The sequence below is a fragment of the Phocoena sinus genome, chromosome 13, assembly GCF_008692025.1.
Source record: "Phocoena sinus isolate mPhoSin1 chromosome 13, mPhoSin1.pri, whole genome shotgun sequence".
Classification (NCBI taxonomy): domain Eukaryota; kingdom Metazoa; phylum Chordata; class Mammalia; order Artiodactyla; family Phocoenidae; genus Phocoena; species Phocoena sinus.
Genome location: NC_045775.1, coordinates 71,335,564 through 71,360,638, shown reverse-complemented (window position 1 = coordinate 71,360,638; position 25,075 = coordinate 71,335,564). Strand labels below are relative to the sequence as shown.

General features: G+C 36.8%; 1 protein-coding gene across 2 annotated transcripts in view; it reads right to left on the bottom strand.

Annotated features, from left to right (window-relative positions):
* The window catches only part of CTNNA2 (catenin alpha 2), a 1,238,106-nt gene that overhangs the window by 24,654 nt on the left and 1,188,377 nt on the right, over positions 1-25,075 (bottom strand). The window contains exons 17-18 of one of the 2 annotated variants that reach the window (XM_032653512.1): positions 19,713-19,847; positions 8,586-8,729 (exon numbers count right to left, since the gene is read on the bottom strand). In XM_032653512.1, the coding sequence (XP_032509403.1) occupies positions 8,586-8,729; positions 19,713-19,847 (279 nt within the window). The remainder of the gene's footprint in view (positions 1-8,585; positions 8,730-19,712; positions 19,848-25,075) is intronic. The other variant, XM_032653513.1, reaches the window with a different exon arrangement.

The following is a 25,075-nucleotide window of genomic DNA, read 5'->3' as shown; positions in this document are numbered from 1 at the left end:
CTTCTCCCTTCTTTTCTTGATGAGTCTGGCTAATGATTTATCAATTTTGTTTATCTTCTCAAAGAAACAGCTTTTAGTTTTATTGATCTCTGCTATTGTTTCCTTCATTTCTTTTTCATTTACTTCTGATCTGATCTTTATGATTTCTTTTCTTCTGCTAACTTTGGGTTTTTTTGTTCTTTCTCTAATTTCTTTAGGTGTAAGTTTATGTTGTTCATTTCAGATTTTTCTTGAGGTAGGATTGTATTGCTATATACTTCTCTCTTAGAACCGCTTTTGCTGCATCCCATAGGTTTTGGGTCATCGTGTTTTCATTTCCTCTTTGTTTTTCTCAGTGATCTCTTGGTTATTTAGCATCGTATTGTTCAGCCTCCATGTGTTTGTATTTTTTAATTTATTTTTTCTGTAATTGATATCTAGTCTCATAATGTTGTGGTCAGAAAATATACTTGATATGATTTCAATTTTCTTAAATTTACCAGGGCTTGATTTGTGACCCAAGATATGATCTATCCTGGAGAATGTTCCATGAGCACTTGAGAAAATAGTGTATTCTGTTGTTTTTGGATGGAATGTCCTATAAATATCCATTAAGTCCATCTTGTTCAATGTGTCATTTAAAGCTTGTGTTTCCTTATTTATTTTCATTTTGGATGATCTGTCCATTGGTGAAAGTGCAGTGTTAAAGTCCCCTACTATTATTGTGTTACCATTGATTTCCCCTTTTATGGCTGTTAACATTTGCCTTATGTGTTGAAGTACTCCTATGTTAGGTGCATAAATATTTACAACTGTTATATCTTCCTTTCGGATTGATCCCTTGATCATTATGTAATGTCCTTCTTTGTCTCTTGTAATAGTCTTTATTTTAAAGTCTATTTTGTCTGATATGAAATTTGCTACTCCAGCTTTCTTTAGATTTCCATTTGTTTGGAATATCTTGTTCCATCCCCTCACTTTCAGTCTGTATCTCTCCCTAGATCTGAAGTGAGTCTCTTGTAGACAGCATATATACAGGTTTTGATTTTGTATCCATTCCACCAGTCTATGTCTTTTGGTTGGAGCATTTAATCCATTTACATTTAAGGTAATTATCAATAGTATGTTCCTGTTACCATTTTCTTAATTAGTTTGCTTTGTTTTTGTAGCTCTTTTCCTTCTCTTGTGTTACCTGCCTAAAAGAAGTTCCTTTAACATTGTTGTAAAGCTGGTTTTGTGGTGCTGAATTCTCTTAGCTTTTCCTCGTCTGTAAAGGTTTTAATTTCACCATCAAATCTGAATGAGATCCTTGCTGGGTAGAGTAATGTTGATTGTAGCTTTTTGCCTTTCATCACTTTAAAGATGTTGTGCCACTCCCTTCTAGCTTGCAGAGTTTCTGCTGAAAAGTCAGCTCTTAACCTTATGGGGATTCTCTTTTATGTTATTTGTTGCTTTTCCTTTGCTACGTTTAATATTTTTTCTTTGTATTTAATTTTTATAGTGTGGTTAATATGTGTCTTGTCATGTTTCTCTTTGGATTTATCCTGTATGGGACTCTCTGCTCTTGCTGCACTTGACTGAGTATTTCCTTTCCCATGTCAGGGAAGTTTTCAACTATAATCTCTTCAAATATTTTCTCAGACCCTTTCTTTTTCTCTTCTTCTTCTGGGACCCCCATAATTCAAATGTTGGTGTGTTTAATGTTGTCCCAGAGGTCTCTGAGACTGACTTAATTCTTTTCATTTTTTTTTTTTTTTTTATTCTGCTCTGCAGTAGTTATTTCCACTATTTTATCTTCCAGGTCACATATCCGTTCTTCTGTCTCCATAATTCTGCTATTGATTCCTTCTAGAGAATTTTTAAATTCATTTATTGTGTTGTTAATCATTTTTTGTTTGCTCTTTAATTCTTTTAAGTCCTTGTTAAACGTTTCTTGTATTTTCTCCATTCTATTTCCAAGATTTTGGAACCCTTTTACTATTATTACTCTGAATTCTTTTTCAGGTAGACTGCCTATTTCCTCTTCATTTATTTTTTGGTCTGGTGGGTTTTTACCTTGCTCCTACATCTGCTGTGCATTCGTAGTTTCTGTTGTTTTTGGTGTCTACCCCCAGTGGGTGAGGTTGGTTCAGTGGCTTGTGTAGACTTCCTGGTGGAGGGGACTGGTGCCTGTGTTCTGGTGGTTGGGGCTGGATCTTGTCTTTCTGGTGGACAGGACTGCATCCGGTGGTGTGTTTTGGGGTGTCTGTGAACTTATTATGATTTTAGTCAGCCTCTCTGCTAATGGGTGGGGTTGTGTTCCTGTCTTGCTAGTTGTTTGGCATGGGGCATCCAGCACTGGAGCTTGCTGGCCCTTGTGTTCACCTGGGTCTTAGTGTTGTGATGGAGCTCTTTTGGAGAGCTCTTACCAATTGATATTATGTGGGGCTGGGAGGTTTCTGTGGTCCAGTGTCCTGAACTTGGCTCTCCCATCTCAGAGGCTTAGGCCTGACACTAGTCCGGAGCACCAAGACCTGTCAGCCACACGGTCCGGTCACTCCAATGGATTCTCATCATCCTTGGGAGAACATGATATTCTGTAACTTATTTTTTCAGATCTCTGACATCAAAATCATGTGGCTGTCACTGTTCTCTGACTTGGTTTTTACTCAGGTAAAATGCTAGGCCTTAAGGTAAATAATTTTGTGTGGCAGATTTCTAAGGACTACCCAAGGTTATGTTTGGCTGGGTTGGTATAATAAAGGCCCAATGACTGAGCTACATGTGATTGGTTTAAAAAATTCTGTAAGAATTTAAAAAGTCATTTTTTTCTTTTAAATCAACATGCTGAAACTAATTTTCTCAATTAATGGCAGGCACTGGCATCCTACCAATTAACTGCTTCTAAAATGTGACAGTATCACCAGCTCTACCAAAGCAGTTATTGCTATTACCTGCAGAGAGATGTATATGAAGAAAAAACAAGATTCCCTATCATTTCTCAACTTATAAACAATGAAATTCTCAAATTAAAACATAGAGAAGATTCTGGCAATCTGGAAGAGGAGAACTGTATGCAAAGCAATTAGAGGGTTAAATCCAGAACTGACCCTCCTTGCTGTGATAAGAGGGCCACCTTCTTCCAGAGCAGGGTTCATTCTCATGTCTTAGTCAAATGTAAAATACCTCCCTAGTGCCTCCCTCTTCTTTGAACATTTGTATAACTCTCTACAGAGACTGGTGGTTGTAGGATAATGGCTGTTGTCCATAAAGAAAAATATATATATAAAAAAATGAGCACTTCTAAAAGATTGTTTATTGAAATATATAGTTATGGTATTAATATTTTTCAACATAGACCATAGACCCTACATTGGCTTGAAAGCTTGATTTTTCTCATCACAATGGGAATATATACATATATAAATTTTTTTAATGAGTTCACCTAATTAATATTAAAAAGCAGTCAAATAGCTCTACCAAAGAATACCAAGCAGAAATAAATATTGCTCTGCACTGTTGTCTCTATGCCTTCTCTTGACACGAGTTGGGAGCTATAGAACAACTTAGCTCTGAACTTGATTAACTCCTTGCATTAGACCATGATGATCAAAGAACTAGATGGTCCCTTAAGTGTTTATAGTTGCATGTCTTTTCTTCAAGCTATATTTAATAGCATCACTTAGTAATTATTTAAACTTAAAACCCACCATTCTTAGAAAGTTTTTTTTTACACCTAACAGAAATTTAAACCAACTTTCTCAGGAACATTCTTATCTTACCTTTATCCTATTTTCCCAAATCTTTTATTCTTAATATTTTAATTCTATTTTTTTTGATTCTTCTTCCAAGAACATAGAAACCATGAGTCAATTCTGTTGCCTTGTAGAGATTCTGAAACTTTGGTGTGAAAATGGATCACCTGGCATGTCGAAGGTGGGGTTAAGTACAGTTTCCAAAAACCTACATAATCCCTACAGTCCTGATTCAAGGGGTCTGCAGCCCAGTCCAGGATTCTGCACTTTAACAGTCTCCTCCCACCTCTTTCTGCATTTGGCATGCAGACGATCCTCTGACCATTTTGAGACACACTCACTAAAATGAGAATAGGTCATAAAATTTTCTTTCATATCCAGTGCCCACCTATCTTTCTTATTTCACCTTTGATTCTTCTCCATCTTTCCACCCATCTCTGACATTTTCAGGTCTGGTCAGCATAGAATACATCTATACCTCAATATTATGGACATTCTGTACCTCTTCTGGGATAATCATTTCTCTCTTCCTCTACTTTAAGCTCCTATCCATTTATCTGGGTAGATATTTATCTCAAAGATATTGTCCCATTTATGAAGCTTCCTCTTCCCCTTCTCTACAGGAATGCCCATATCACTTTGTATATATTTCTGTGAGAGTGATTATTATAATCTATTATATTTACTGATTATGTGTCTGTTTTCCATTGCTACTTCCATGTCCATCCATAAGACAGTGAATATCACATGTTATTTACTCAGTAAATATTTGTTGAATTATAAATCCAACTGAACTTCTATTTCTAAAATTACCCCTAGGGACATTTTGGGGGAGGAGGAGAAGAGTTGCCATCCTTGTTGTTGTTCTCTTGGGACAAACCTAATTGTAATATATTTAACTTCCTTTAATAGGCTAGATTGTTCCACAAAAATTTATGGAAGTTCTACTTCAACTTTTTGGGGAAAATTAGTTCTAAGAGAACATTCCTTACTTTGTAAAACTGACCTTGATCATACTACTTCATTATTCCCATATAGATAATTTAGCTTTTGAAAGTGATTTCCTGAGATAATATATTCTAGAAATTATTTTTTATGTCATGATACAAAATTACAAAACGTTCACTGGATGATGTAAACCAAGTCATTAGAATCTGGGATAGGTAATAAAGCAGGTCTACTCATAGAATTTCTCTCTGTTAGAAAGGCCAAAGTAGTAACTTGGAAGGAACTTGGATGGCAAGAAATACAAAAACAGTGCCCTCTAAGTGATACAAAGTATACACTGAAAATCATCTATGAATCTCCAGCAACAGAGAGGCTTTCAAACCTAAGTGTCCTTTGTCAAAGTGGGTAAGTCATGCCCAAATCCAAGTGCATTAGGGAAAGAGACTTGCATAATCATTGTCTCTTTGAGAGCAGAGTCTGACATGATTCCTATTCAGTGCAAAAAACTTCCATTTGCTTTGGAAAATCACCCTGGTTACATGGATTCTCATTAGCTTATGGGCATTTCCATGACCATCCAATGTTTCTAAACCTGTCAGTGATAATCCCTTTGATTGTCCAAATGATAATCCATTTCCACCTTTTTCAGAAAACCACAATGTCCCAGAGCTAGAGCCTCCTTCTGTCCATAATTCCTTCTTTTTTTTTTTTTTATTTCTTTTCCTTAGTCGTGGCTGTGAGTGATCATGTGACCTCTTGTATAACTAAGAAAATAGCTGCCTGATTATATTTTAATAATCATTGCAAGTCAGTCACTTGCCACCTCCTCTTCATATATTATAAAGTCAGCATATAATTAAGAGTAGAGGGGCTCTGGGAAGGTATGGGGCTGGACTCTTAGCAAAGACTTTTGATTTCAATATGTGGCATTTCTAAACACAAGATAGCCTCTGCAACATTTACAATTCTGTGGGCTTGCTGACCTGCCCTCATTATGTACACACAAACAACACAAATCTAAACCATCCTGTTCAAAGTTAGCTGAAGGTCTCAGCTTCTCACAAAGGCTTCCCAGTACAATCCAGTCTACCCCAGACCACTCTGACACTTACTGTCTTCACTTTTAAGTTGTCACTTGACATGTGTCCAGACTCCCAAAAAGGTTGCACATTCCACAAGAGTAGGAGCCAGGGCTTACATGTCTTTTATCCTTCATAGCACATAGCTCAGTAACCACCAATTCCCTACTCATTGAACTCTTCCCAACAGCACAAGGGAATTCCTGCAATATTGCATAAGTAATTTTGAATTTGAGAGTCCCAATGAGGCCTAGCTCCATTACCTAGTGGATGAGGATATTTTCTTTATCTCAAATAATCAGAATAACATAAAAGTATGGAGTTAAAAAACAAATCAGTCTTCCAAATCAACACACAGCTAATCATCATGGGCTTGATATTGTCAGCTTAAAAGAACAGGACTCACTAACATCATTAAACAAATAATACTACATCAGATATAGAGTACATTTTAAGACTAGCTTGGACTGAAATTTTCTTTCTAGTTTGAAAAACTAACTGTATGTCATCTACAAAAATTAGGTCTCATCAACTATACAATCTTTTTTCACCATAAACCGGTTCTTCAAAAATATATCATTTTATGATAGAATTTTAGAGCAGGATTACTTTAGGATATATCCTTCAAATCATCTATCATCATTTTAGAGATGAGAAAACTGAGACCAAAGAGATCTAAGTAATTTACTTTGAGTTACCTAATTAGCCACTGACAGAAATAAGACTAGTGCATCAGTGTTCAGACCCCAGATTAAGCAACTTCTGTTTTATCTCACTCTTTTGTTTGGAGCACAATATATGTATGTATTTTAAATTATAATTCAAATACATACAAAATGGATATAAAAACACTGAACACCACTATAAATGAAACATGCACATGAGGATATACAAGTGCATGCACAATGCATTCCATGATAGATTCTCTGAATTTGCACAAGCGCACGACACAACCATTCTTAACTCACGAAGTTTAAAGATGATTGTATTCCAAGGGTTTGTATAATATGAGCATTTCTTACCTGGCAGCTGTATGAGAGGTTGACAAAAGACATTAAAAACTTGAGCTATGATTAGATATCGGATTTTTCTGGCACTGAAGGTTAACTTCTACCTGGGTTTCTGGGGTCTAGCACTTTTAATGGAAGGTAGGCCAGAGACTGGAGAGGGATCACCCAACATATGAGACTTTGGCATTGTTACCCACATTGCAATATTAAGTTGACTGCAGGTGATTATCACCTAAATCTTCCTATGGGCCAGTTATGACTCTATTTCTCCTTATTGTGCCTGAAATCTCTACCATTACAGTTGCTTCTTTAGGTTAGAAAGCTTAGGTGGGAAAATAACTTCAGCAGTCACGATACCACTCCACCCCAGGTAATGAAAAGAGGGAGAGCCCTTGTGGGGGAAGGATAGAGGCTCTACACGTAACAGAAGAGCTACTGATGAGAAAGGACTCCTCCTTATGGTGTCCAAGAATTTTAAATTTGGGGGCAAATCTAAACAGCATTGACTATATGAGGTTTGGTCTCTTCACTGAACTTAAGATCTAGCAAGGAGGTAAAACATAAACAATTTACTACAATCCTCTTGAGTAGAAAAGTTTGTGTGGAGTATACAGACTGAGATACAAGTAACATTTCTCTTTCTGAACGTTAATAGATAATGTAATCTAATATATGCTCCATGTGCATAATCTAAAGGCCATTAAAACATTTGAACATTGGGAAATAAAAGGACTCCTCCTTTAAAACTACCCCAGTTCTCCAATACCAATATCCATACATACCTAGTTAACTAGGGATTTGAAAAAATGAATGATATCCACTTAACACATTTCATAATACCTATAATTCAAACTAGGATACTTTTAATCCCACCCCATGAAATGTAACGGGCCTCACATTCCGATGGTCAAACCGTTTTAAAAACACCCACCCTGATGCTTCAACATCCCTTAAAGATGTAACCATCTCCATGAACCTTCTTTCCCCTCTAATAAAAAAGTTGACATTTTAACCATTTTAATAGGTACCCAGGAGAGAACAAGGAAAATGATGGAACACGCTCACTCCAGTTGATCTTTTCCTTCTAAATACTATGGCATATAAAAGAATTAATCAGTAATAATAGAAACCCAAATGAAACAAAGAACAATGGTTTTTCACAGCTCTTTACCAAGAAATCCTATAAAACAGCATCATTGTTATGACATGCAACAAAAAGGTAGCAAATTTGGTTGAGACACATTGAAATGGATGCACCCTTAATCTTGCAAGAGTGGTGACTCTTTTTTTAAATAAATATTTTAGTTTTTGCATTTGAAAGTTTTCATTTGTTTATATCAGAACCAAGTTTGTTGATAATTCTTATGTATCAGTTTCTTCGCAGTTTTACTCTACAATTTTAGAAGAGCAGATTGCTTTTCTGGCTAAACATTAATAAAGGATATCCTGTGATCCTGAAATATTTCAAATGAAGAAGAATACACTTTACTAACTTGCCTTCCTTTATAGAAAGCTCACTAAAAGACTACAGAATGGATTCATTCCACATATGCAATGACTTTCAGTCCCAATGGGAAGAAAGAATGAGAAATAAAGGAATGAAAATACCATTTTCAACTTCTCAAGTTTAGATCATACTTGAAGAGTACATCTGTGTTGTGGAATTCTTGACTTAAATAAAGAATAAATAAGTAGATCCTTTGCCCAAAGTTGGTTAATAGTAAGTAAAGAGGGCTTGATTGGTCACATCTTTACTTCCTTGAAACTCCGTCCCTCTGCTTTCAAAATTAATGTTTACAATGAGACAGGTTAGATCAGAAAGCAAAGTTACTCACCATGGAAGAATCACTGCTTCCACACCCGATCGGAGCGCCCTCAGCACAGGTTGGGAGGTGGGTAGAAAGTTGACTAGCCCTGCCCCCATCTATGACATCACAATCTACCTCATAAAAGGTAGTGAAAGTGCTCTGAACTCCTGTCTGATTTCCGAGAGATACAGAAAAGAGAGAGTGAGAGAGAGAGCAAGAGAAAAAAAAAAAAAAAAAAAACGTACCCTATTGGGAAGGGATTAAGGAGGTGTAAGAGGGAGTGGGTAATTGGGAGAAAGAGGCCTATGAAGGAATTACGTACTGAAAGAGATATGGGTGGGGCTCCGTGATATTAAGCAGTCCGGCCATTTGGATTCTTCATTGGCTCTCTTGAACAGATAAATGGACCATCTGGGAGAAGGAGGATGAAGCAGCATCCCGCCTTGTCAGGCATTGTAAGGGACAATTGTAGTGGGGTTCAAAGGGGATGAATCCCCTATTTAAAGCATTGAAGATCACCAAGAGAGAAAGCAAGGGCTGAAGCTTTTAACGCCTGGAACTGTACACAGGGAATGTCAGATGTCTTTCTAGGAAGTTCCATTGCCCTGCTGTGTGACCTTCAGCAAGCTCTCGGCCTCAGCACACTCAGCCAGTACATGGTGCTAAAGGGATACTTACCTCTTCCATTGGGTTCACTGAGGAATTAACACACTCATTGTTGCTAGAATGGCAATTCTTTTTTACTGTTCCTTTTTGTACTCAAGCGTGAGTTGTGTGATAGGCACAATTTAAAAGATAAGCCAATAACCAATGCTTAGTTCTACCCTTGGAATTTCTACCTCTTAAAATGTTATTTTTGATATAAAATATTACTGACAATCTTGACTAAGTTTTTCTATGTATACCAAATATAGCATACACCTAAAGGGGATAATTAGATCCGACCTTCAAACCTGGAGAAAAATCAAATGGCAATATTGCTACAATCACAAGGTCCACTACGCTGCTACTTTTAGAGGTCAAGTTTAGGTGACCCAGTAATGCTCAGTGACCAAACATTTTCGTCACATGCAGTTCTGCTATAGTCATAGCGTTATAGCTTTGTTTAAAGCCTGATTCCAAATTTTTTTTTTTTTTTTTTGAAATCAGGCAAGATGGGAGAAAAATGTGGAGAGCACTAGGTCTTTTTTTCTTTTCAAATGTAGATTTAGAGCTTTAAAAACTGAACTGGTCAAAGTTGTCAAGTGAGTATTATGACAAAACAAAAGGAAGAGCAAGCAGATCCTGAAACCATCCACATGGAAGCCAGATCTTTATTTGCCCAGTGGAATATATGAAAAGTGAACCTTTTTCCACAGAAAATATTTCAGTAAAGATTCAGAATAATAGCTTACAATTCACAGCATCATAAATGGGTAAAGCCCAGAGCCTGTTTCTGTACGCAGATAAACAAAATTCCTAATTTGGAATTTTTTCTGGTGTTTTAAGCCAATACAGTTCTATCTCTAGTCCTGTCATTCTTAGCTCACTAAATATCTAAGTGTATGAAATAATCACAATTTTAAACTATACAAAATTGGTAGATTAGGGAGCATTTTGAAACACAGAAGCTAGTAAATTCAAACTGATTATGAATCTGGCAACATTACTCCCATCTTTTACTTCAAAATAAATGTTAAAGGCATTTAAAGAATGTCTTTAGAGAATTAAAGACAATAAAAAAGAAAAATATTGACATATGAGAAGCAAGAATGAAATTGAAAATTTTCCTATATTTGGGTTTTTTAGTACTTACTAGAAGAAGCAATAATACTGTGCATATGTTTTCCTTGCTGAATTATTCTCTTTTTATGCTCAACAAGTCTAAATTCAAATTCTATATTAAACAGCTTTTATTGAGTGAAATTTCACAATCAATGGTCCTATAAAGCTATTTTCTTCCAATTTTTACATATTAGATCATTGACTAGTTGGCTTATCCTTGCTTTTTTATGTTTTATAACAATTCTGCTTGGCTTTAGAAATTAGCCATCTCCTGATTTTTCACTGTAGGGAAAGTGTTATTATTTTACCAATTCTTTTATCAATCAGTTTCAAAAATGATTATTATGTATTAGAAACGTATCTGTGTCATCTCACCTTTCATACAAATACAAAAGTCACTATTTAAGATTAATGATGCAGCTGTCCATTCTTCCAATAAGCACTTTAAAAATTTTACTACCAAACAAAGGAGGTACACTTTTGCCAGCATTAAGATTTTACAATAAAATGGAGTTAAACACTTTGTAAATATTGAAATAAAACAAGCTGGACTTAGATTATAATCTATTGGTATTTTTAATTAATTATCTATTGTTTATCTGGAAATGGAGCATGTCTTCAGGAACCCAATGCAAAACTAGGCTGCATCAAATGGATGCAGAGTGGTGAACTGTGCTGACTTTTTAGGTGAATTTAGTATGATTGATTACAATAATGTCTTTAGTTATGAAATTAGTTAAAATAACAAAATTTTCTTTGACACAGAATGCAATGCCTGGATCAAATAATTTCCAACTCTTCTTAGGATCTAGCCTCTTGACATTTTTTATGAAAACTAAGTCTTATTACAACTATGGATTTGATGCATACTTCCTATGACATCACGTAAATGGATGAGTTAGCCCTTCAAGGCAAGACATGAAGTGATTGCAAGATTTCAGTCAAGAGATCTTATTATTGGAGTCTTGGTTATAATTTTGTTTGGACCAGAGAGATGTAGGGTTGGTTTCAACTTTTTGTTTGTTGAAACAAAAAAGTTTTAATTCAACTTCTTAGTGCAAAGGATTGAGAAAAGTCAGGTGGAATAATTTGTACACTCCAAAAGAATAATCCGCAGATGTATTTACCAAGTAATTTATCATGGGAGACATGATCAGGCAGTTGGAATGCAGTGTGACCAAAATGTTATTATTAAAGAGAAATATTACAGTAAGAGAATACGATTAATTTTGATAGCAACAGATTTGAATTGGGAGTTCCCAGATAAAGAGATCATGTTTGAGTTTGTCTTAAGATAGTGTCTCACATATAGAGCCTTGGGCTTAAAAGAGTACATGGTCCTTAGAAGATATTGCTGACTTCTCAGCATCTGATATCCTGGAACTTCTCTGATATCCTGGAATGTCTCCAGGATATTCTCTTTCAGTTGCAAAATAGATTTGCAAAGGAAAACATATAAAAGAGGTCAAGAGACAGATTTTAGAGATTTGACAGAACATCTAGCCAGACTTCCAGTCAAGTTCATTATCAGCAAGACATCTGTACAGATGAAGGTATTCAGAGAAAAGCAATAAAATAAGATACAGTATTGATGATGAAAGAAAAGATTAAAGTCTAAATTAAGTTTGCCTTCAAGAAAATAGGATTAGGATGAAATATTTAAAATATATTTATTGCCCAGAAGGAAAATGACTATTCAAGATAGAGTAAGACAATGTATTGTGAAGCAGTAAAAGAAATCTGAGCTAAAAATCCTTCACATTGCCTATCCAGAAGTCTTTCCTATTTGTAAGATACATGGGCCATAATACGGAACATATTTCTCTTCTAAGGGTTGTGATCAAAGACATATTTTATAAATCATTTAAATTAAGCTGGAGAAAGCATTTGACATAATCTGTAGGGACAGAATGTAGACAATAGTAAGTTAAACACGGTTTTATTTCTAGAATAGAGTAAACAAAGAAAACCAGTGAATACAGAGGTAGTTCAACAGACACCCTGCTATTCCAGCTGAGAATGCTAAACAGTAAGATGAGAAACTAAATGGGGAAAAAATGAAAACAATAGACTCCACAATCTAACAAAAGCACAATGGATGGAAAAATTTATCCTTTTCACAAAAAGTATTTGCTATTAGAGATAAAGAACTTTGAATTCTGTCATCCAACCAATATTTAGCACCATGCCTTTTACATTGTTTAAATGCAATGGAAACATTGAATTCAATGAATTAAAATATCCTTATGAGAACGAGCAATAAATACATTTCTTTGAACTCTGATTGTTATTTTGTCGTTAGAAATTAGGAACGGATAATGGAAACACTGGTCTTTTCCTAGAAAAACATTACTCCTGTCTCAGTTTTGCTATGGGGGTCTTTTTATTTCCTTTATTTTGAGTCATCTGAGGTCATGAAAGTTTGTGCAAAATCAATAATGAAATTCCCAGATAATGTTTGTGTATGGTTTTAACATTCCTATTCTCTTTTTTACTTATTTATATCTTTTATATCAACTTATTCATACTTTATCTTCTCTTGAGGCATGTCCGAGTAGGAACAACAAAAACAAAAAACAATAGATTTAGGTAACCCGTTCAAAATAATGTATTTCTTGACTAGAGCTGATGAATTGAAGTGTATACAGGAAAACCAAAAAAGAGGAAATGAGTTACAGATACTGTATCTAAATAAAGGTATTCACTCAACGCTTTGGTTTCTCATAATTATTTGGTTTAACTGAAGGGAACAGTTAGATCTGGGTTGTTCTCACATATCCAAAACTACTTAAAAATGGGGGGTGGGATGTAGTTCTTAAGACACTACTACAGACATTCATTATAAAAACTATAGATTAATAAAGAACATCTTAGAATGAACTCAGACAATTATCACATATTGACAATATCTCAATATTAGAACTTGTCTCATGGGAAAATGGTACAAACCAGTATATCTTAAATAGGTTTGCCTGTGTTTCACAGATATCAAAAGATATATGCAATCATTGTCCCTCATCTAGGTACCTCCCGTGTGTCTAATTTCCAAGTTTTCACAAAATATTACTATTCATTTGATGCCAACTAATCCTCAGAATATTAACTAAAATCTAAGGCATTAATTACTAACCAATAAAGTATTTGCCTTCTTTCTTTTAATTCGAGGCTTTTGAAACTTGAAAAAATTCTAAAACCCAAAGGAAGGAAAGTTCATTGATTCAATGACAGGTATTGGCATTGACATTTCTGACTCAGAGAAACTCTTTCTAAAGCCACTAACCCCTTCTACTCTTACAAGCAGTGATGCCCTCAAACTAAAATAGAAACTGCTCAGCTCACAAGTTCAGGTGTTTCAATCAAATCAATCCACTGAGTAGATCCAAGCTAGTTTAATCCATGTCTCCAGTCAAGGTCAGAAGAGTTACTTGCTTGGCTCACATACCAGTTTTGCCACAATAGAGTCTGTTTTCTTATTTTAGGATGAGAGCATTAGACTATAAAGTCTTTTTCTATGCATAAAACAATTCAGTAAGATAACCAACTGGTTTAATTTCATCAGTGGATAACTGATTTTTTTTTCAATGAACAGAATTGACCATCTTGATAAGTTTAGAATCAGTATCTTTTTTTTTTTTTTTTTTTTTAAGCGTTACGCGGGCCTCTCACTGTTGTGGCCTCTCCCGTTGCGGAGGACAGGCTCCGGACGCGCAGGCTCAGCGGCCATGGCTCACGGGCCCAGCCGCTCCGCGGCATGTGGGATCCTCCCAGACCGGGGCACGAACCCGTGTCCCCTGCATCGGCAGGCGGACTCTCAACCACTGCGCCACCAGGGAAGCCCTAGAATCAGTATCTTTAAGTATGTAACTGAAGAGTTACTTCTTATAGCAGAGCAGTATACCTTCCTCATTTGTGCAAGATTATTTGAATTCAGGGAGACAGCTTGCGCTGTGGTGCCACAGACATAAAGCTTCCTATGATGCCTGACACCCAAGGAGATTTTTTCCTTTTCTTATAAAAATTCTTATTTCCAATTTCTTCCAAAAATAATACCTTGAGTTTGTTAAATGTCACTTTTATAACACTGGGAGAATGAATTTGCACTGCAAAAACACTGAAGTGTTATTTTTCTCTGAAGGTTTGCATAATTTGTGTTGTGCAAAAATCAATGACAATGTACATTGACACGGATGTACTGGAGGAAGACTTAACGCGGGAATCAGAATTTAAGTGGCTATAGTTTTACCATCATAACAGATTAGCGGGCAGGTTGCTGGGAGAAAGATTGAATTATGCAACAACCCATCATACTAGCAGATTAAGTTCAAAGAACTACTGCCATTCTGAAAATGATAAATACCTGTTTAATTTTCTTATCGGTACAGAGTATCTCCACTACCTCTCCATTCAGATTTATAATCTGAAGTTTGTTTTAATTTTACTTCCCTGGATCTGGATTCTCCTACTCTCCCCAGATCAGAAAAAGTCCTTTAAGCCCAAATACTTAATGGCTTACCCTCTGGAAGGTCTGGATAAAATTCTTTGGAACGGCTGTGAGTTGTCAGAACACATACCCTTTTGTTTAAATGAAGCACAGAAGTGGATTCCAAACCCAAACTGAAAACTAGCAATTTAGATTTTTTCCCATTACTACTATACTTTGATCAGTGGAGATAATCGAGAATTGACAATAGACAGAATCAGAAGATATAACAAAAATGACTCTTTCCCCAGAAAGGGTTGTTTAAAGTACAAGTCTACACACCTAAGTACAATGCTTGTTTCAGTGAACGTTTCATTCCATTACAAAATACTGACACTTTTTTTACAGAGTGAACACAGAAATTTTCAAGTAAAATGTAATTCTCATCTCTAACAAAACACAATTATCTATATCTATATCTATCTATATTTATATATACACATATATATGGCATTGTACAAATATATATATGTATATATATAGTACATATATAGTACAAATATATATATGTACATATATATACATATATATATACATGTATATATAGCTTGGTACAAATAAACACCATATTTGCTCCCAAACTGTATTGTATTGAATCAGATATGTCACAGTTGTCAACCATTTATTCAGTTCTTGATTACTGCTTATTTAGGGAACAAGGAATTTAAGTGTCAAATCACATGTATTTGTTGTGTGCATACATGTATGCATATACATATAGCATATATGTATCTTCGATCATATGCCAGTGTCAGGTAGGATTGATTTGACTGTTCTCAGTTTCCAGCATTTTTATGAATATTTTTCATTTATCATCATGAATACTCATGTTAATTTTAATTTAGTCCATTTTTTTAATGATATGAAACATAGGCTATAAGAGTGACTATAATTGACCCTTATTCTACAATTTCCTCTTTACCAATTCAAATCCTACTGGTGTTGCAAATTATACTTGTTCACCTTGTCAAACCTCTCCATAACCCAATTGAGAGGAATTCAAATTTGGAAAGGAGAGATTAAAAGACAAAAACAAAAGTGCACATTAGGGCAAATTACTCAGTCCCTCAGGGATAGGTCAGGGTTCCATTCAATCAGCTTGAGAACAAAGGGAACTAACATTCCTCACCTCTAAACTCTGTTCTTACATTTTGTTTGCGTGAGAAAAGGCATTTATATGCAATAAAATCTATTAACTTTGTAACACTTTCATGGGGAGTCAGCTATAAGTTATATCAGCATCCCTCCATCTCTGATCTGAACATCAAATCCCTGTCCAGAGCAGGGTTATTGCTCCTGTGCTCTGGCTTCGTTGTTATAATGGGGCTCCTGTTTTATTTGAACTTTAAAAAAATAATGTACGTGGAATATTTCCATTTTATCAGAATGCTTGATATTCAGCATTCTATGTTCTAAAACCCTGTTTTTGTGTTTCCAATCTCATTCAGAATAATGTGCAAAGTATAAATCTTTGGGTAGCTAAAGATAATCAAAGGTTATAAAATGGTTTTCATTTCTCCAATTCCATGTGTATATCTCCATTTTTAAATTTAAAAGAACCTATTAACTCCTCTGAAACCTAGTGACTAAAAACTAATTAAAACACAATAATCAAATATACAGGTAATTTCCATAACATGACATTGGAACTTATTTGTATTCAATATATATCTCCATACTGAAAAAAGTGTGGCTCAGCTTTTCTCTCATGACGAATATAACGCTGTCACCTTTAATGGATATTACTTGCACTAAACTAATTTATAATACGCTATGGTTAAGTTTCTCTTTCCTTTGTTTTATCTTTTTCCTTCTTTCATGCTTTTTCCTTCCTATCTTCCATCCTTTCCTCTTTTTCTTCTTTTCTTCCTTTAATGGTCCTTTTTCCAAAAAGCATGTAAACTGGCTTAAGAGATTAAACTACCAAACACTAAACTAAAAAGCAAATAAAGCCAGTATATAAACTATCAGGCTGTTTAATTGTCTGGGCTTTAGTTTCTTCCACATTCTCTCTAACATTTTTATTACTCTTTTAGTTTTTTGTGTTGTTGTTGTTTTTTTTTTTTTTTAATCCCCTTTCCCATTACCTGCTTAGCAACCAGGTTGAGCTGAATTGGCTCACAAATATGCATCTTATACTTTGAGATTTAATAAGAATGGCACCTTTCTGTTGTTGAGAAAAGTTCAAGCCAATAACTTTAGAAAATGTATTGCCAGCCAGAAAACTAATGGTGCTTCTTAGACAGCAGTTGTGTGAATAAGCATATGTAGGCATATTTTTTAAATTTGCTTTATTTCTCTAGTTCCCATGACTCGTGAAGAGCTTTGGCATCCACTGCCCCCATGACCTGTTGAAATTTCCTGAGCTACCTCTCAAGCCAAATGCAAATATAACAGAAGAAGCCTTTCCCAGTTTAAATACACAGACTCACATAAAACATATACATGCTGACATGGTATATGTGCATTTGTTTAACATAAGTTCATCATGCCAGCATGAGACTATAAAAACATGGTGCTCAGTTTTGAAATCCAAATCATTTCCTTAGCAAAATGGAAACAATCTACCCAAATCTCTGCTGTTTTAGTAGAAGCTTTGACTTCTTACAAATATACCTTCCTGGGGGCTTTTGCGTATTTCAGGGAAGAGGCCACAGCTTTGAATCCTATGTACATAACGACACAGGGAAAAAGGGAGGAAGATTCAAGTATTTCTCTTTTTTTATTGCATTTTATACTACAGGAGCTTCTCCTTAAAAAATATAGCAACTTTGTCATGCCAGACAACAAAATAAATGGGGCTCAAAGCATGGGTGCACTTTCTTGGCAAAATCATTGAAAAGTTTGTGTGTATGGGGTCTCACATTCTTGACTCTTTCAGAACTTTGAAGGCAGTCATTTGTGGCTATTTTGCAAAATAAACATATTGATTTTTTTCTCCATTGGCCATCAGTGAAGGAGGATGAAGAATAAGATGGAGGCAGAAGTGGCAAAGACAGCAGACTACACAGGCAGGTATGGCACCAAATAACAATCAAGCTTGGAAAAAAAATCATGAAGAGACCAAGAGCAGGCCCATAACTGAGCAACATAAGCAAACCTTTATAATGCGTTTCACTCAGAATTATTATAAAGTTGTATAACATTCCTCTAAAAGAAGCCTTCTCCCATGCAAGGATTTATGAACATTGCCAATAAGACTCAAAGAAGGAGACAGGCTTCTTGATGGTGTTCTCAATCTCAAACACCTCTGCAAATGCCAACAATGCAAGTGATAAAAGGCAGTGATGGTTTGGACTACATCTAAATGAGGAAAAGACAATGGAAATGAAGCTCTGGAGGCAGTGATGAACAATGGGTACTGAGAGGATGATGGAGAGTAACTCTGCCAGTAAAACTCGCTTAGATGAGGTTGTGGAGTCTGAGATCCACAAAGATGCTCTGTGCATCCATATAAATAATAAGATTTGGAAAGTAACAAATGAAAGCACACAAGGCAAGCTAAACAAAAAGCACTCGGTTCCACAGGTGCTATATACAGATGGACATGAAAGCTGAATGGTATGGGAAACTATACCATTGAGGCTGAAGATAAGAAAGGAAGCAAGGGAGATGCAATGTTTTGATCACTTCTTGGCAGAGAGAATCTTGGTTATTACCAACTTGGCAGAAAGGACACACTGCAAGACAGATTGCTCTTGGTTGTTGAAGAATGTTGAAGCAGGATCATTTTGGAAATGCAAAGAGGTGACTATGCTTTGGGAAGAGGCACAAAACAGCAATTTACTGGGCTCTAGGTGAGACTGCATGGAACAAGCTTTCCAAATGGCATCTCCATGCAAACCAGATCAGCTCTTTTCCCAGCTATGTTTTCTGCAAGCCAAACAATATAGGAACTGAAATCTTTGGGTTCAAGAATGATTTTTCCACATATTTTTTTTATCAAATGGTCAACCTGCTGAATTTCTGAAAATGGCTTGAGGAAGAACTGAGCTTCATGACCAATCTGATTTTCACAAGGTATTCACCATATTGATAATGCTCTGTTCCTGGTAATGCCACACTTAAAATGGCAGCATCATGGTTGACTGGGAAAAGAACTAAAGGTAGCAGAGCCACACTTTGGAATTTGCAAATAGTTTATAATAGATGGCACCTTGTGTTGAAAGAAAGGGACTGAGGGAGGAAAAGAAGCCAAGGTGAAGAACCTCAACACATACATTGGAAATCTTGCCAAGAAATCATGATTCTTCTATTCATTGACCTTCTTGTTTCTTTTCATTTGATTAAAATGGACCAGATACTTATATTTTCATGAGAAGGGAAACCCTGAAGTGATTGAACAAAGGATATATAATTGTTAGTGTTTGACAACCATGTTAGTTTTTGGCAACAGCACATCAACCTGTGTTAAATTCAAACATTTTCTGGCTTTTAAGGGTTACTGATAACCTAGTATGCATTGGAACCTGATGAATGAATTCCTATTGTTTTCATCATCTCTAACATGTGAACACAATCCACACATAGAGAGGCTTGCTCCTGAACAGAGAATGAAAATTGCTAGGACTAACAGAGGGAAGTAGACTTACAATGAGTAAATATACAAAAGCCCCAAATAATTATAATAGTCACAGCTTGGCAATGAGTTTCCAGACTATGAAATTAGTTTTCTTGTGAAGAATGGAGATTTTACAAGGCTAGTATAAACATGGGGTAATTGGAAAATCAAACTGTTCTTTGTGAGTTATTGTAAGGTCTGGAATAATAGTGATAACATTTTTTTTTTTTTTTTAAACTCCCTATAAATCACTGTAGTTTGGGGTTTTTAGCAGTACTGTTGCCAAGAATGCTTGCCTTGGAAGTACAACAGTGGGAACTTGAATTGTGAAGCCCAGGTCCCAGCTTACCCCTGACACAATGAGCTCTCCTCCCAGATTCTGTACTTCGGCTTTCACCTTGCTGCAGATATTAAGTTGATGGCAATACAAGGCAATTCGTTGAAGGTAGGCTAATAAATCCTGCTTACATGCTGAATCAGGACACTATAAAACATTAAAAAAAAAAAGGTCATCTCAATTAGTAAGTACTCTTCAGTTTCTAATACTTGCTATATAAAAGCTGTGAGAAGAAAAGGTTTCACTGTCATATACCTTAATTACAACCATTCAACTTAACTTCTTTATAGTGCATTTTAGGAAGGCCACAGCCAATAGGTTAGAATGGTTAGCTCTACTTTGATAAATTCTATACAAAAAATATTGATGATCTCCCGGAAAGTCTTATTGGGACTTCTGGATACATTTATGAGTATTTTACCAATTATCTTCTAAACTGCTAAGAAAACAATATTCTATAGGTTTTTCCCGAGTGGCCCATTCAACGTTCACTACATGCAAAGTTATTTTTACACAGAGAACAAAGCAACAGATGCTAGAAGGAAATCATCCTGTGTGGCAGTCTCTCTGCCGTAGTACAAGATAGAGTTTTAATTCAGTTAGTTGGGGGAAAATGCACTTGTTTCTTTTGGCTTTCTAAGACAAGTATCATTCACTAAAGGAACTCTATTATACTTCTTGGAATTCCATATTTATTCAAATTTTAGCAACATGATAAACTTCCTTTAAACAAGAGACTCTGAGAAGGATCAAGACCACTGTAAAAGAAAAAGATTTGAGTGAAATTAATTTGAAGCCAATTGAAATAAGCTCATAAGTGTAACAATAAGACCCTTCAAAGGATGCACCAAAGATTTTGAATTCTCAAAAAAATTCTGGTGACCATAGATTTTTAATTCTCTTTGTAACTTAAGTGGGTAGATATCCATCAAATACACACTGAGCAGAGCTGAACACTTCCACAGACATTTACATGATTCCCTAAAGCATTTCTGAAGCTTCAATGTCAATAGCTATCCAGTAATTGAAATATATTTCTATTGCTATCCAAAGTTCAGCTCAAAATTCTCCAGGACATTCTATTGTTCCGGCTCAATCTGGCACTTGCAAAGGACATATAATCACCAGATCCTTGATGAAACATTGTAAGAAATGAGTACCTACAGCCCAAACCAAAGTATGTTATTTAGAATAAGAGTATGAGACAAAGACTCCAGCTAAGTTTCCTTCAAGCTCAAGAAAGGGAATTCTTTCATTAATACTGTGAAGCCAGTCATTTGACACAGCTATTTATCTAATAAATGACAAAGGGGTCTTTTGTATACATAACACTTACCATTGTGGTATTTTTTTCACTAACTGCATTTATCAAGAAAGAATCCCACAGAGACTGTTTTTAGCTTCCTACAAGTACTTAATACTGTAATATTTATCCTACTCCAGAGACTCATATACTGAAAAGAAATAACTTTAAAATGATATCTCCCTAGAGGGCTGACAAGGCTTTTGATACAAATACCTTGTAGCAAATTAAAATGGAAGTTCTATCTCAATGGAACAGTAATTAAAAATGCAACAGTCCGTAAAAAGTTTATATTGTGTGCATATCTCAAATCTTCATAAAAATATTTTCCGGCAAGATAAAGGCAAGCAATAGACATTTGGAAATGCTCATTCTATTCTATTATTTAAACTAAAGTATTTAAAACACACATAAAGGCATGATGGGCCAAGAAAAATAACTCTTATACCATGGAAATAGTAGAAATGGGTGTAAAATTTGAGAAAGAAATGCCCCATTCAGATGAAGCATTAGCAAAAATTGCAAGTTGCTTCACAATTGATGATAAGAAGAATACCACAAAGAGAGTGTTATGTTTAACTTCATCTCTTTTTTGTTGTTGTTGTTGCATCATCATTAAATAGCATTTTAATATTTTGTCACACTCTCAAAATACATCTCAAATCCTGGGATATTTGTGTGTGTACATGTGTGGTGTGTTTTCCAGATACCAAAACTGTTTGGGGCTATGCTTCATGTTACATGATTGTTGGAAATAAGTATCCAAAATTACAAAATCAAAAATAAGAATCACAATAAAAAACTATTGACCTCAAGGAGCCTAAACATATTGAGAAAGAGTTTCAGCCACTGAGATTCAGAGTATAATGGAAAGACCATCCAAACTCCATCCACTCTCACTCCTAAGGAGTCTGTCCAAACACAACCTGGTTTCAGAACCACCCACCAATCTCTGGTCATTCCTCTCATTCCAACATTTTGCAAACAATTCCCTCCACATTTGCAGAAAAAATGCAGCATTCTTTCCTGGCTGGTGCATTTCTGTATGTTTGCATGTATGCATGAATATTTTCAAGTAAGTTCGTTGTCTCTCCTCTCTTTTATTTTTTAAATTTTTTAAAATTAATATTATTATTTATTTATTTATTTTTATTTTGGTTGTGCTGGTCTTAGTTGCCACACACGTGCTCTTTAGTTGAGGCCAGCAGCTCCTTAGTTGTGGCGTTTGAACTCTTAGTTGTGGCATGCATGTGGGATCTAGTTCCCTGATCAGTGATCAAACCCATGTCCCCTGCAGTGGAAGGCAGATTCTTAACCACTGCACCACCAGGGAAGTCCGTCCCCTCTCTCTTTTTTTTTTTTTTCTTTTTTTTTTGCGGTACACAGGCCTCTCACTGTTGTGGCCTCTCCCGTTGTGGAGCACAGGCTCCAGACACACAGGCTCAGTGGCCATGGCTCACAGGCCCAGCCACTCCACAGCATGTGGGATCTTCCCAGACCAGGACACGAACCCGTGTCCCCTGCATCGGCAGGCAGACTCTCAACCAATGCACCACCAGGCAAGCCCCCTCCCCTCTCTTTTACATGAACTTCCTGGGTTACATATGGAGCTCAACCTATGTTGCAAACGGTAGGAAACTTGGCGGTTGGCATTGTCCTGAAATTAGCAATTTAATAATGTTACAAACTTCAATTCCTACAAATTTCAGGAAATTCTCAAATTATGATAATATTTAAATGAATTAACTATACTATTGAGTATTCCTCAAAAATGCAAAAGAAAGCAGAAAACATTCCCTCAGATTAGCCATCATATGTATAAAAAAAGTTAAATTGAGACAATCTGTAGGCTTATGTTAAATGTAATCCTAATAGTTTAATCATGTATTTTTCTTTTCAGACTTTGGAAGATGAGTAAATCTAGTATTGACTTGAAGGATTCTAAAATCGGGGATGCTGAAGACAACAAGGATTTAGAGAAACAGTCATATTAAGGAATGAGGGAGAACAATTATAGTAAGCAACTCAAAAATCACAGGAGGGCCAGGAGGGGAAGATGGCAGAAGAGTAAGATGTGGAGATCACCTTCCTCCCCAAAGATACACCAGAAATACAACTACGTGTGGAACAACTCCTACAGAACACCTACTGAACGCTGGCAGAAGACCTCAGGCCTCCCAAGAGGCAAGAAAGTCCCCACGTACCTGGGTAGGGGAAAAGAAAAGAGAAAAAACAGAGACAAAGATAGGGACGGGACCTGCACCAGTGGGAGGGAGCTGTGAAGGAGGAAAGGTTTCCACACACTAGGAAGCCACTTCGCAGGTGGAGACTGCAGGTGGCGGAGGAGGAAAGCTTCAGAGCCGTGGAGGAGTGCACAGCAATAGGGGTGTGGAGGGCAAAGCAGAGAGATTCCTGCCCACAGGATCGGTGCCGACCGGCACTCACCAGCCCGAGAGGCTTGTCTGCTCACCCGCCGGGGCGGGCAGGGCTGGGAGCTGAGGCTCCAGCTTTGGTCGGAGTGCAGGGAGAGGACTGGTGTTGGCTGCGTGAACACAGTCTGCAGGGGTTAGTGCACCACGGCTACCCGGCAGGTAGTCTGGGGAAAAGTTTGGACCTGCCAAAGAGGCAAGAGACTTTTTCTTCCCTCTTTGTTTCCTGGTGCGTGAGGAGAGATGATTAAGAGTGCTGCTTAAAGGAGCTCCAGAGATGGGCGCGAGCAGCAGCTAAAAGCACGGACCCAAGAGACGGGCATAAGACGCTAAGGCTGCTGCTGCCACCACCAAGAAGCCTGTGTGTGAGCACAGGTCACTATCCACACCCCCATTCCAGGGAGCCTGTGCAGCTCGCCACTGCCAGGGTCCCAGGATCCAGGGACAACTTCCCCGGGAGAATGCTCGGCACACCTCCGGCTGGTGCAATGTCAGGCAGGCCTCTGCCGCCGCAGGCTCGCCCCGCACTCCATGCCCCTCCCGCGCCCCAGCCTGAGTGAGCCAGAGTCCCGAAGCAGCTGCTCCTTTAACCCCGTCCTGTCTGAGAGAAGAACAGACACCCACCGGCGACCTACACGCAGAGGTGGGGCCAAATCCAACGCTGAGCCCCTGGGAGTTGTGAGAACAAAGAAGAGAAAGGGAAATCTCTCTCAGCAGGCTCAGGAGCAGCGGATTAAAGCCCCACAATCAACTTAATGTACCCTGCATCTGTGGAATACATGAATAGACAACGACTCATCTCAAATTGAGGAGGTGAACTTGGAGAGCAAGATTTATTATTTTTTCCCCTTTTCCTCTTTTTGTGAGTGTGTATGTGTATGCTTCTGTGTGAGATTTTGTCTGTATAGCTTTGCTTCCACCATTAGTCCTAGGGTTCTATCTGTCCGTTTTTTTTTCTTTTTAAAATTTTTTTTCTTAATAATTATTTCTTATTTTAATAACTTTATTTTATTTTATCCTACTTTATTTTGGTTTATCTTCTTTCTTTCTTTCTTTCCTTCCTTCCCTCCTTCCCCCCCCCTTCTTTCCTTCCTTCCTTCCTTCCTTCTTTCTTTTTCTTCCTTCCTTCCTTTCTTTCTTTCTTTCTTTCTTTCTTTCTTTCTTTCTTTCTTTCTTTCTTTCTTTCTTTCTTTCTTTCTTTCTTTCTTTCATCACTTTTATTCTCTGCCGTGTGGATGAAAGGCTCTTGGTGCTCTAGCAAAGAGTCAGTGCTGTGCCTCTGAGGTGGGAGAGCCAACTTCAGGACACTGGTCCACAAAAGACCTCCCAGCTCTACATAATATAAAATGGTGAAAATCTCCCAGAGATCTCCATCTCAACACCAGCACCCAGCTTCACTCAGTGAACATCAAGCTACAGTGCTGGACACTCTATGCCAAACAACTAGCAAGACAGGAACATAACACCACCTATTAACAGAGAGACTGCCTAAAAATCATAATAACTCTACAGACACCCCAAAACACACCACCAGACATTGACCTGCCCACCAGAAAGAGAAGATCCAGCCTCATCCACCAGAACACAGGCACTAGTCCCCTCAACCAGGAAGCATACACAACCCACTGAACCAACCTTAGTCA